Raw genomic sequence first — 12,426 nt, 5'->3', positions numbered from 1 at the left:
TTGCAACCTATTTATTCACCGCAATGAGTTCTTAAGCGCTTTTCTGTCACGGTTAAGCTAACAGCAAATAGCATGCTAACAGCGCACTTCCTTAATGCAACGATCGCACAGTGGATAGAATAGATGCTTTTACATTACATTTGTGCTCTTGCAAAACAGATTTTATGTCATTACATTAAAAAAGCCCCTTCAATAACATTTTGATTAGGTGCATTATGTAACTTTTCCACTTGACTCCATGGAGATGTTTTACCTAAAGAGTTCTACAGTACGGCATTAACGAATCTATCTCAGCAGCATGTGAGAACACCAGGTCAAGTTACGGATCAGTTCTGTGGAAAGTAAGAATGCATGTTTTTCAAGGCATAAATGCAAGATGGTTAATCTCATACTGTGGAACATTCCGGGCAAAGCAATAATATTTCCATGGTGTCAAGCAAGTGGCAGACTCTGCACTATAAAAGTTACATAGTTCATTTAGAGTCCAGAGTGTGTAACATGAACCGTAAAAGAAAGGTTTGGGGCAGTTTACGTTTTTGAAAATGAGAATACGTTTGTAAATGAGAATAAGTTCTTCACAAACTTAATTAATCAATGTGCCTTCTGAAAAAAAAAGAAAAATAAATTTAAAAATGTTGTGACAGAGGGAGGACACTATGGCTCAATGTAAGATCCCAGCTTTTTAGTAGCAGCTTTATAGTAGAACCCCATTGGCTCTTAAGCTACAGCCAGGTGAAAGGTTGTGTGAGAAGTGACTTGTTGAATGATGGACCGGTCTAAGCCCAGTCTTAGTCCACACGGCGCTGGCTTCTATAGGTAAAGTGCATTAAAAGTGTGGTGCTGTGTGTGCTGTCCGTGGGGTCGCTCATTAACACGGACAAGGCCGGCCCTCCCAGAGCCCTTCTCCATTGTGTGCTTAGTCCAGGTGCACGGCCTTTTCAGACCACAGGAAGCCCCCTTTATCCACAGGCCTCAGAACGGACAGGACACGGTCAAAAGGCCTAAACGTGATCCGTCTCTCAAAGACCGCACCACCACAGCCGCTCCACGTGAACATTTTTCAACAGGAATTTAAGCTATTGTGTCATTTGTTTTGAGGTTTTTTTTGTATTCTTTTTTTTTAAATTCGTTGCAGTTTTGAAATCTCCAAACATGTTTGTCACTGAATGACATTTCTTCAGCGAAACAAGCGCGCCTCAATGGAAGTCAAAAAGCACGCTCTCATTTTGGACAGGCTCAGGTGGGAGGTCTGCGCTGCCGTAAAAAAGGCCAGATTCCATCACTTCCTCCACAGTAATTACCATACACTTAGCGCGAGTGCCCTCCCTCTCCTCATCGCATGCCTCAGTACCTCACACACACTCACACACACACACTCACACACACATGCGCACAATGCAACACGGCCGGGAAATGGTTAACACTCCAGCCATCCCCTGCTGCCAGTGAAAGCTCATAAAACAATGGAGACATTGTTGGTCCGGGCCTGGGCTGTGGACCGCGGCTGTGAGTGCATGTGCTGTGTGTGCGCACGTGAGCGTCAGGGAAGCAGTTGGTGCGTGTGCTTTAAACATATGAGACTTTCTGCCCCAATTCCCCGTCAAATTAAGAGACATGATTCGATTGGAGTGACTTTGATTGCTGTGTTTCGCAGTGGTTAATATGTGATTCTAGAGGTGCGTTTGTGCACATTACATGACTCTGTGATGAGGCGTCCGCTGTCTCTGGTGTTATGCTGTGTGCATCATTTGCAACTGTCACGGCATACATAAATAATTATGAAAATGGGCGGCAGCGTGTATGTTCATTCTTGAGAATAAAGCCAAATTAAAACATCACATTGAAAGGAGAGTTGACAAACAGGGACTGTCTGTGATCTTTCCCTCAGGAACTCCGCGAGGCAGAAAAAATGTTTCTTGAAGCCTACCCCTCAAAAATACACATCAATAGGTGAATAAATATTGAATAACTTTGAGCCAATGACATAAAAGTTCAGGAGCGGCAGGTTTGGAGGCTGCCTGCGGGGTGGTCAGGCACTTCAAAGGCAGCGGCGTGGCCCCCTTTGAGGGCATGGTAAACAGGGGCACGAGCCTGCCCTCCCAAAGACCAGCTGTGAGGTCACTTCCTCTTCTCTCTCTCCTCCTCCTCCAGCCCCAGAGCCAGCAGCCTGTTTGCATCACCACATCTATCTGCACAACACTACAGCTCAATCACAGCTCCATCTTTTACTTTCTATTGTTGTTTCAGCTGTCTAAGGGTCACGGGCTTCAGATCGCTCTTATCAGGCAGACCCATCGACGGCTCCTTATCACTGCCAATGCAGCCAGCCAGCACTGCAGGCAGGAGAGGTCAAGGTGCCTGAGTGTTTTTCCGCATTTGTAAACAAAGACAAAACTACCGTTTACAGCCCAATTTATTGATAAGGAGCTCACGTACTGAACATGGAGGCCATCTTGTACAGAATAACAGAGAGAGAGAGAGCTTGAGTGAGTGACACCAGTGGGAGTCCGTGTGGGGTTATCATTGGCATTCACGTAGCTGTCCACACTAATCTGACTTTTCTATATGTACGACAGCCGTATGATGCAAACCAGGGAAACATCCAATCGCACTTCCTCCTCTGCGAGAGGTGTCGGAGCAGGGTGCAAGGAGCTCCAACAATACAAGCTGCATTTCACATTCAATTTCATCACTTGTGCTAACAGCAACTTGTGTGTGTCTATGAGGCAACACTGCAATGCCTCTGATCTGAGCAGCCTGTGTACTCTATCAAACAGAACACAGTAGGGCTGGGCAATATGACCACAAATATTACAATATATTCCTTTATATTGATCACTGTCAGCACTTGTAACAATATTCATTTAACTGAGCTCCCACTGCTCTGTTCTGCTCTGGCTTTGCTCTGCTGATTCCACCTAATGGAGAAATCAAAGGCACCAGACACTTGATAACTTTCCAACACATCCATGTGCTTTTGCCTTTCCAAAATTGACTTCACAATACGCTTTTCCTTTCAAAATCTTTTAAAAGTCCAAAGCTATTACAATTATTATCATCCACGTCAAATAAAAGGAATTTCAGAGCAAACTAAAATGACCAAAATTATAAAATATGTTAGCACACTAACTAACACACTATTTTTTTTTACACTCTCACAATATTTTGAGTGTTAAAACAATTTGTGACTAGATGCAATAACTTGTTTTCACTCTGGTTGGTCGTTCACCACTTGTTTGTCTCCATAAATATATGTGTATTTCTTTTCCTGGAATATTCCATAGAAGCGTTTTACTCTTATATTTTACATTTATAATATTTTAGCTCCTAAAATACTTTATTCTTACTGTGTCTCCACAGATCTCACCTATTTTCCTAGTATTGTCACCTGGAGACAAGCAGGTGTCAGAAACGTTACATAGAGCACCTATAACACACAACTGATATTCTCAACAGTACCTGTGTGTCCAAAAGTATATTTTAAATGCGCTTCTCAGGGGTGGTTTGGGAGCATGTAAGGGGGGGGGGAGAGTATTTACAGCCGCATGACTCAGTGTGCCGCAAACCTCAACTATTTACCTGCAGCTTTTGCAACCCACGACCAGTTTAATGACTTCATAAGAGCTGAGACGCTGCCTTCTCCCAAACACCAGAGTAAAAGAGGCCCCTTGAACTCTTCTGGTTTAAAAATAACATTAGCATCACAAGCAGAGAAAAACGCCTGCTGTTCTCAGTAGTAATGCCACTACCGGTACTTGCTTTTTGTCTTCATTTGTGACATTCTCAGTTCTATTTAAAGATATGCTTTATTTATACAGGCAATAAGAAAGTTGGGAAAAAATATCACAAATATATAAAGTTACAGATCAAATTGTTGTGATTTTATCCATGGGTTTCAGAGTGATGAAAACTTAGCAATTAACAATTCAAAACTAAATATTTTATCGTTTGAATGGTGAAATGTCCTCGAAAGAAACCCACGAATAACCAACAATAATACACTTTCACAGGAGATTATCTGCATGCATAAGTTTACAAACTCTCTTCTTTATCAAAAATGTTCTTACGATATGTAGACGAACGCTGGAACAAAAGTAACAACTGTGCCAATACGGGCTCAGGGCATTCTCAGTCACCTCACTAATTCCGCTCAATCCCCAACTCTTATTGATTTTCCCGGCTAACCCTGTGACCACACACACAACACCTCCCGAAGTTCAACCTTTTTGCTGACCTCTTTAAAAACTTCACGCCTTTGGCTAGCTGCTAAGTTCATGCTCGGTGCTCGCTCTGGAGCTAGCCAGGCTCTTCAGATATTGACATGCCTGAGGTGGGTGCTCTGTAATTCTTATGTGCAGCGTATGCCCCCTATGGCTGCCCAGGCAAAGTCTAGTGCCAGAGTGCTCCTTCAACTCGGATAGGCTAATCAATGTGCAAGGAACGCCCACACTTTCCTACAAAAACAGCATCCAGATAGTTCGGATTTGTCCTTTGTGGTCAACGCATACTTTCAAATGTTATTAGTCACATCAGCCTGGATTGCATTGGACATCACTAACACCATCTGTTAAACGTTCACGATACCAACAACACAGAATAAAAAGCCAAAAAAGCAGAGCAGTGTAGAGTTAAAGGTGCGGAATGGTAGGATTACTTACAACGATGTGTGCCGGTGACGGTGACCTGGCATCTTTAAGTGCTTGTCTACTCTGAAGACCTCCTGGTTGAACATCTAGCAGGGGCCATTTCATCTGTAGGTACTGAATGGTAGAAAGGAGACACAATGGAAAGAAAGAAAACAAATGTTAAACAATGCGGAAAAAATCAAACCAAAAAGACAAAAAACAGAGGAATCTACATCATTTTTTTCAAAGAGGTGGTGTATGAGTGCGTGAACTTAAAATACATGAGACGAGCAACTCAGAATGTGAAGGCAGATGAGAGGATGGGTGGCCATGAGCATGCAAGGCTGAGCAACAGGTAGCTACTGTAATAATTACACTAAAAGACACACAAAAAACACAAAGATGAACAATATCATGCCATGTTGGGGGCATTGCAATATCCAAAAGCACTTGTCTGGTCTTCATATTCATGGGCAACAAATTATTAACAAATTACACATTCAACACATTTAGGAAACCGTTTTTGTTGGTTCTCAAATGGTACTTTCATCTATTTCCTGTCATTTGTTTTTATTACACAGTTCGGAAATGTCAAAATTAGGAGTGAACGCTGTTGACAAAAATAAACATCTTGGTATTTTTATTTTTTGTATCCCACTATATATAGAATGGTAGTGTCTCAATGTGAATAAGAAATGTACTAAAAAAGTGTCTTCATAATTATTAGTAAAGTGGTTTATAGATGAAATGTAAAATGTGGCAAATATGCATGATGTAAACCTTATTTGAAGGTTTACAACATACATATTTACCCTTTTAAACAGCTCTTTTGGCAGATTCTTTTATCATACCCAATACATTCAACATTCAAAGTTAGCATATCTTAAAAACAACACTTGACAACAATGTTTTAACAATCTAAGTCGAAATGACAGCTTTCTGACATTATGAAGTAATCAGGAGTGATGATGATGCAGCGTGGACAACAACCTCTGTGATGACCTAATGTAATAAAGGTGTCTCGTTGGCCTTTTTATTGTCAACCATAAAGAGGTTGGAGCATGGTGCCCGAACACGCTGCGCTCCTCATCAATGATTGACCCGGGCCCTATCAGAGTGTCTCCCTGCCGTCTCGCTCGCAGCCCACAGCCGCAGATAAGCTCACACGAGAAATATCTGTGTGCTATAAAAAAGGGTGGAGGCCTTTCCATCTGATGACACAAGCAATCTTCAGTATTCTAGTTTCATATGAAGAGATCTGAAATGAGTTATGGTCACTGTATTGACAGGGTTCAGAACTGACCTAATACACTATTGATGGTTGACATGGCTTATCAATGTCACAGCCACCTCGTCTGAAGTCAAAAGGGTCACTGCTCTTTTAAGTGTAAATAAAGTTAAAGTAATTGGACAACATTCGAAAAATACCATCTAAGTGCGAACTTTGTGGAAAATGACATACAGTAACAAAATAATGTGTGGTATTAAGTTAGCGTGTTATCTCTTGTGTTAAAGCTGCACTGTGTAACTTTTATGGTCAAGGGTTTGCCAGCTGCTTGTCTCCGTGGAGATGTTTTTGTTACGTAAGTGTTTATCTGACCTGTAACTTCCAGGCAAATCAATAACATCACCATGGAGACCGACAGGTGGCCCAACCGTCAGTAGAAAGGTTTCATAGTGCACCTTTAAAAGCATCTCATAACTTTATTTTCCCAATTGTCAACCCTGCTAATGTTACCCACCAAAAGCTCCATAGTTAGGAGAGATTTCAGCCAACTAAGATCCATGGAAAGTGAAAGATGAATGCAGGTTATATTAGCCGACAATTACAGTGACTACATAGTGAAACTTTACCTGTCTTGTATTACTTTAGGCTTGTCATACCACCACACACTCACCACAAGAGCTAAGATAGCACCTTTGGTTACCGCAGTCCCAGACAGTGTGGTGATGTGGGCACATTAGAGTCTATGTCTTGTTGGGCAGCGAGGGTGACCGCTGGTTTGTATGCATGTCTACAGTGTGTGTGTGTGTGTGTGTGTGCGTGTGTGTGTGTGTGTGTGCGTGTGCGTGTGTGCGTGTGTGTGCGCGTGTGTGTGCGTGTGTGCGTGTGTGTGCGTGTGTGCGCGTGTGTGTGCGTGTGTGTGCGTGTGTGCGTGTGTGTGCGTGTGTGCGCGTGTGTGCGTGTGTGCGTGTGTGTGTGTGTGCGTGTGTGTGCGTGTGTGCGCGTACGTGCGTGTGCGCGTGTGTGTGTGCGGGTGTGTGTGTGTGTGTGTGCGTGTCCGCGCGTGTCCAGGAAGGAGCGTGTCGCGACCCTTCCTGAGTCCGTGTCTAAATCAGTGGTAATTAGCGGCGAGTTCACTGTGGGGTGCCTGCCAGTGCGAGACGCTGGAGGGAGTTATTGACTCCATGTCCTCGGTTACAGGCCCGGCCCAGGAAAAAAAAAAAAACAGGCCTTTCTGCCTGCTCTTTCTCCACCGCTACCACTCATTTATGGCCCCAAGTCGACTTTCAGTTCTAAAAACCCGGGTTGTTTACACTTGTTTGTATGTCTTGATTGTGGAACACGGAGAGGTTGTAAAAAAAAAGTCCAGAATTGACATCATGTGGGTTTTGAATGGACCCCCCATGCTGGATATTAATTGCCTAGAGAGGCGTGGCCGAGGAGAGAGAAAGGGGCGTGATGGGGAAGTACCAAGCCTGTCATCCATGAGATCATCCAAGACGAGGTCCTTTAATATCATAAGTGGGGATTTGAAACGAGCCAAAATAAAACTGAAGTTCACTTTTAGCTTCCAGACTTGACTTTATGCTAAACAAATATTCACAGGAATGCTAAATAAGAGCATTATTTATGGTAATGCGCTGAGATATGTGAACACAGCTGCTGTCGGCCCATAGGGGTCAAGGAGATGCGCATTGTGAGTAGGCCGTTAAGAAGCGTGAAGGTGACACCCATGATCGCTGGGTCAAGGAGACACTGGGGGGACTATAGGGGGACAGTGCTGGAACGCATGTCCTGACAAGAGGCTCCACTTCAGTTCTGCTATTCTCACACACTAATCTCTACTGCAAGTTTTATAAGCATGCCAAGGAAAACGACGCCCTGGCCAGCACCCTAGCACCCTGCATATCGACCCGCCCCTTTCTTGGCCTCCTTCCTTTCCCACTCAGCAACCCCCACCCTGCCCAAGCACTCACTCACCCACCCACCCACTGGCTGCCCACCCTGCTAACGGACACACCGCTTGGGCTTGAGTATAGGCCACGACCCCTGACCTCTCTGTGCTGCTCTCTAGCCCCTCCTTCTTTCCCACTGCACAGTCTGAAAACTCCAGTGCTATGTGGGGGCCCCGTGGGTAACTCAAGTACCCATTCCAATGTGACAAATTGCTGCAGAGTTCGGGGATAACTGTGTGTCTCTCTCTCTCTCTCTGCCCCCCTCCCACACACACAATCACTAAACATGCCCCTTTGACAGATCCTAACCCCGGACGAGCCACCCGGAGGTATGCGCGCTCTTGCAGGCTGTGCAGCAGACGGCTTCCTGCTCCCCTTTCTCCTCTTTCAGCGTCGTACCCCCACCTCACACGAACCCCCCAACTCTCAGCGGGCCGGTCCCACAATGGGCGCTGAATGACTCAATTGTCTCTGATGAAGTGAAAGACAAGGCAGTTCTCTTAATCCTAACACAGGGATGAACTTACTCTAACTGCCCTGATTATTAGGAGGCAGTTCATTATGATGTAAGTAGTCATTACTTACATGTAGAGTGTTACATAAACGATATTTACATTTTAAATGAGCATTAATTGTTACAAAACTAATAGAAGAATCCACAAACATTTCAAGAATGTGTTTTAGAGGTCTGTACTAGAGGGTGAGCAGATTTTACAAATAATAACGCCCTATGGAGACAGGATAAAGTGGGGGTACTCCCCATTTTTGTGCATGTAGTTGAGCTTTGTTTGACCCCAGTACATAGTGTATACATAGGGTAGAAATCTGACCATTGTGAGCTGTCTGCATCTAATTATAAAGCGTTTTATCAACAACCAAGAAGGGCGCTATTAGCACGCTACTGTTTTTTAGCATCACCTTGATGACTAAACTAGGCTACAGCCACTGAAATTTGTGAAATCCACTTACAAACTCATTGCAGTGAATTTTTAGGATGCTTGGAATCAGAATTAACTGATAAACTACTGCAATTTTTTTACAGTAAAAATCAGGTAGATCTATAATTTATTTCCACTTTAAAAATTGCAATTTGGATTAAATTGTGATTAATCCTACAGCCCAAACAAAAATGTTAAAGATGTACCGCAACCTAGACAAGGATCGAAAACATTCCTCTTATGAATAGTTTTTAGCTATTTTTCTCTTTCCTCCGCACCTTTCCAAAGTTCAGGCCCGGCGTTGCCATGCTGGGGCAGTGAAGCGCGTGTGACTGACTGCTGCGGCTCTCAAGTTTGGCATGTTATGAGCTGGAGTGTGTTAACCCAGATCCGCACCGACTGTCATCACAATGACAACAAGCCGGGGCCCTGCTTTCTGCGTCACCGTGAGGGAGAGAGAGAGAGGCCCCAGACAAAAGCAAGGGCACCAGGGCCCTCACACATCCTGCTCGCATCACTGTTGTTACTAATTTAATATTTTAGGATCAAAGCAATTTAGCAGTAAATGATTCTTCTTGGTACTGCTGCTAGCGTCTTATTCTCAAGATATTATTTTTTTTGTCAGTCAATACAGGCTATAGACAGAGGAAGGTGAAGTTGCCCTCAAATAGTTTTAGTGTGAATGACAGGTGAGGAAAACTGCTGGACTGCTCTGCTTGTTTCTGGTCGTCTCCCAGCTCTTCCACCTGGATCCAGCTCCATCTGATGTATTCATCGCATAGGCACGGTGGCTGGCGCAGTGGCCAGCACCCGCCTTGTCCGTTTTGTTTTGGATTTAGAGCAGAGGGCTTTGTGGCAATCAAACAAGCAGGCGCTGTGGAGTGCCAACGTGGCTCCGATGCACTAGTCCACTTTCCAATGAGAGACAGATGACGACGGGACTATAGCGACGACTCACTGTCGACATCAGCTACGCAACAAACAGCTTGGCTTCGCAGTCAGCATATGGAGGCAGGGTGCAGCTCCAGAGAATCCAGCCCATCTTTGGCCCATCTGTGGCTCGCTATCACACGAACGCTGTAGTTGCGTGTGTGCTGCTGAGCGTACCTCTGACACACTTTCAGACACGCTTACCTCCGCACCTGAACAACAGAACTCGCCCACTTTTGAACGCTCGCTCTTCGGCGGACAGACCCGGCAGCTCCTCCGGGACAGTGTGCAGGGATGGGATTGACAGCTTGCAGATTACACCAATCAGACTGTTACTATAAAGAGCTTTATTTAAGGCTCAAATGATCAAGGCTAGTAAGAGGAACTGGCTCAAAGCTCCGCAAGTAAACTGCACCGGGCTTAAAAGATTAGTCTATTCACTGTGACGACAAGTTTATCCTTTTAAAAACAAAAGCTAACATATTGTCCTGATCTGTTTCTCATGTTAACTTCAGGGGCAGAAGCTAATGCTAATACATAGCTGATATTATAAAGCAGGCGGTTTGAGTTCAATCAGTGAGAAAACAAAATATTGGGTTGAATGGGCCTTTATAAGATAGGACGACGCTAGCCATCGCATAAGAAGCCATCATGACTGCTTTGCTTCTCCTATTGCACATTTTATGAGTAGATATTAAAGAAAAAACACCTGCTCAGATAGCCAGAGGCGTTTTGCAACCAGGAAAATAAAAGTGGGATGTGGAAAGGCCTGGGGTTTTTGTGCCCTGGGGCAAGAGGGTCCGCTGGGTCCACATCTCCTCCTAAGCCAAGACCGCTGGGGGGGTTCCACTGGCCCCCACAGCAATGAGCAATGTACCTGCTCCGAAAGCTTGCCTCCTCACCTCCTACTGCCTTTCCCAAGCAGAGACATTTTACAGTAAAACTCCAACTGACAATGTTTGTAAAAGTAGGATGATATACTGTATTTAAGCTGCTGGTCATGGAGATGGTCTGTAGTCAAACATATCTGGAGACTTTTATCAGGTGTGTCTTGGAAGTGAGCTTGGCTGCCTTAAACACAGGTTCAAGTGATAAGTATAGCCTTGCTCTGTCACTGTTTACTTTGCAGGTGTGGGCAAAGTGCTTGTTCAAACACCAGCTGACTGACCGGAAAGTTTGGAGGGATTGTGCAACAGAATGCAACAAACAGCACAGGAAAGATTCCCTGTAGTTCCTTCACAATTAAACAGAGAATCAAGGTGGACCTATGGACACTGTTCTCCAAAGAAATAAGGATGGTCCAGAAACTTCTCCAGGAGCCTGCAGTGTGTGACTTGCCGCCCTCCCCCCTCACTGTCCCTTTCCCAGTGTCATTAGGAGTGTATCTTGGCTGCTCTATAAATAGTGTTGTAGGGTGAAGGCCAGCAGGAGCTGGCTAGTCTTCCATCAGAGCGCTAATGAACAGGCTCTCTGGCACCTTTAGCATCCGGCTTGGAGGCAGAATGCCTCTGCTTTCAGGTCCCTGCCACTTCACACACGTGTGTTTGTGGCTCTTCCATCTCACTGACACCTCCTTTTGCTGGCGTTTCTTTGACTCTGACACAAATATAACCTCGACCGTGATGAGCTATCATGAGCCTCCACATTCAGAGGCTACAGGGGAGGAAGCTATGAAGCACTGAGGATTCTGGGTAAGGGAAATAAAATGTGCATCGTAGACACTTTCCAAACTTGTTATGGCAAAGTATTTACAATGTTAGATGACTGAAAGAGAAACAATGTTCAGAGAAAATGAATACCACAATAGCAGTAGTACTGGAGGAGAGTGGAAGGATCCCAGCCCAGCAGAAGTAAACCGGAGCATTTCCTGGGTAAAGATCAGGTTGGACCACACTGACCCTCTGCAGCCCGGTGCAGGTGAACATGCCGGGGCCCTTACACGGGGCCAGGGCTGTGGGCTGAGCGATGCCCCTGCTCTGCACGCTCACCTTCACAAGCAGGAAGCTGGGCGAGGGGTGAGGAGTGAGGGGCGTAGAGAGAGCAGTTAAAAAGGTGAAGGCAGCTGCTGAGCTCTGCAGAGGAGAGAGAGCGCCCACGTTTCTGCTCCACGCTGTATTTGGTATTGTGCTGGAGGAGAGCTGATTGCTGCCCTTGATGTTGGGTGTCTGGTTTTGTTCTGAGAGTTCACTATTAGTTAAATGGTAGACTGGATATATGAAAACTCTGAAACAAGGCCCAAAGGAAGAGAATGTGTACTCTTTGGCTTCACAAAGACTTCCGATATTTCCGCCCCAGCACTACAAACTATCACACAGTTCCACCTACACATCGTCATCAATCAGAGAGCATTATGTCAAAGCATCACAAACACACCAATGGGCAATTAATCTGCACAAAAGCTTCATAGTAACCAACAAACACTGAGTTTGCTCGGCTTCTCTTTCTGACTTCCACTCAGCATCTTGAACCTGTGCAGCCTCCATATTCATGAGGTCGACTCCCTGAGCATTGCTAAAGCCCATGAGTTTGAGACTTTTAGTCCAATCTCAAATATGGTTTCAGGTTATGGATTCAGCACCAACCAAGGAGGCAAATTCACCTATGTTTAACTATCTATTTTGATTTTAATTAGCTTTAAATTAAACTATTATGCTTGTTACAAAACATGTTATCTGCTATGATAATGTGAGTGAAGGAGGGGTGAAACTTCCCACACAAGCAATTAGATGCGCACTCACTCAGTGGGGTACTGC

At 44.7% G+C, this 12,426-nt stretch overlaps 1 protein-coding gene across 39 annotated transcripts in view; it reads right to left on the bottom strand.

The window, feature by feature from the left end:
• The window catches only part of tcf7l2 (transcription factor 7 like 2), an 85,320-nt gene that overhangs the window by 54,001 nt on the left and 18,893 nt on the right, over positions 1 to 12,426 (bottom strand). For 35 of the 39 annotated variants that reach the window (XM_072455889.1, XM_072455890.1, XM_072455897.1 and 32 more), the window contains exon 4: positions 4,659 to 4,760. The exons of the other annotated variants lie outside the window; for them this stretch is intronic. In XM_072455889.1, the coding sequence (XP_072311990.1) occupies positions 4,659 to 4,760 (102 nt within the window). The remainder of the gene's footprint in view (positions 1 to 4,658; positions 4,761 to 12,426) is intronic. 39 annotated transcript variants of the gene reach the window in all.

The sequence above is a fragment of the Eucyclogobius newberryi genome, unplaced genomic scaffold (assembly GCF_026437365.1).
Source record: "Eucyclogobius newberryi isolate DKJ021-1_F unplaced genomic scaffold, fEucNew1.0.hap1 SCAF_20, whole genome shotgun sequence".
NCBI classification, from domain to species: domain Eukaryota; kingdom Metazoa; phylum Chordata; class Actinopteri; order Gobiiformes; family Gobiidae; genus Eucyclogobius; species Eucyclogobius newberryi.
Note: the sequence above shows the minus strand (reverse complement) of the source record. Positions and strands in the feature narration are given on the sequence as shown.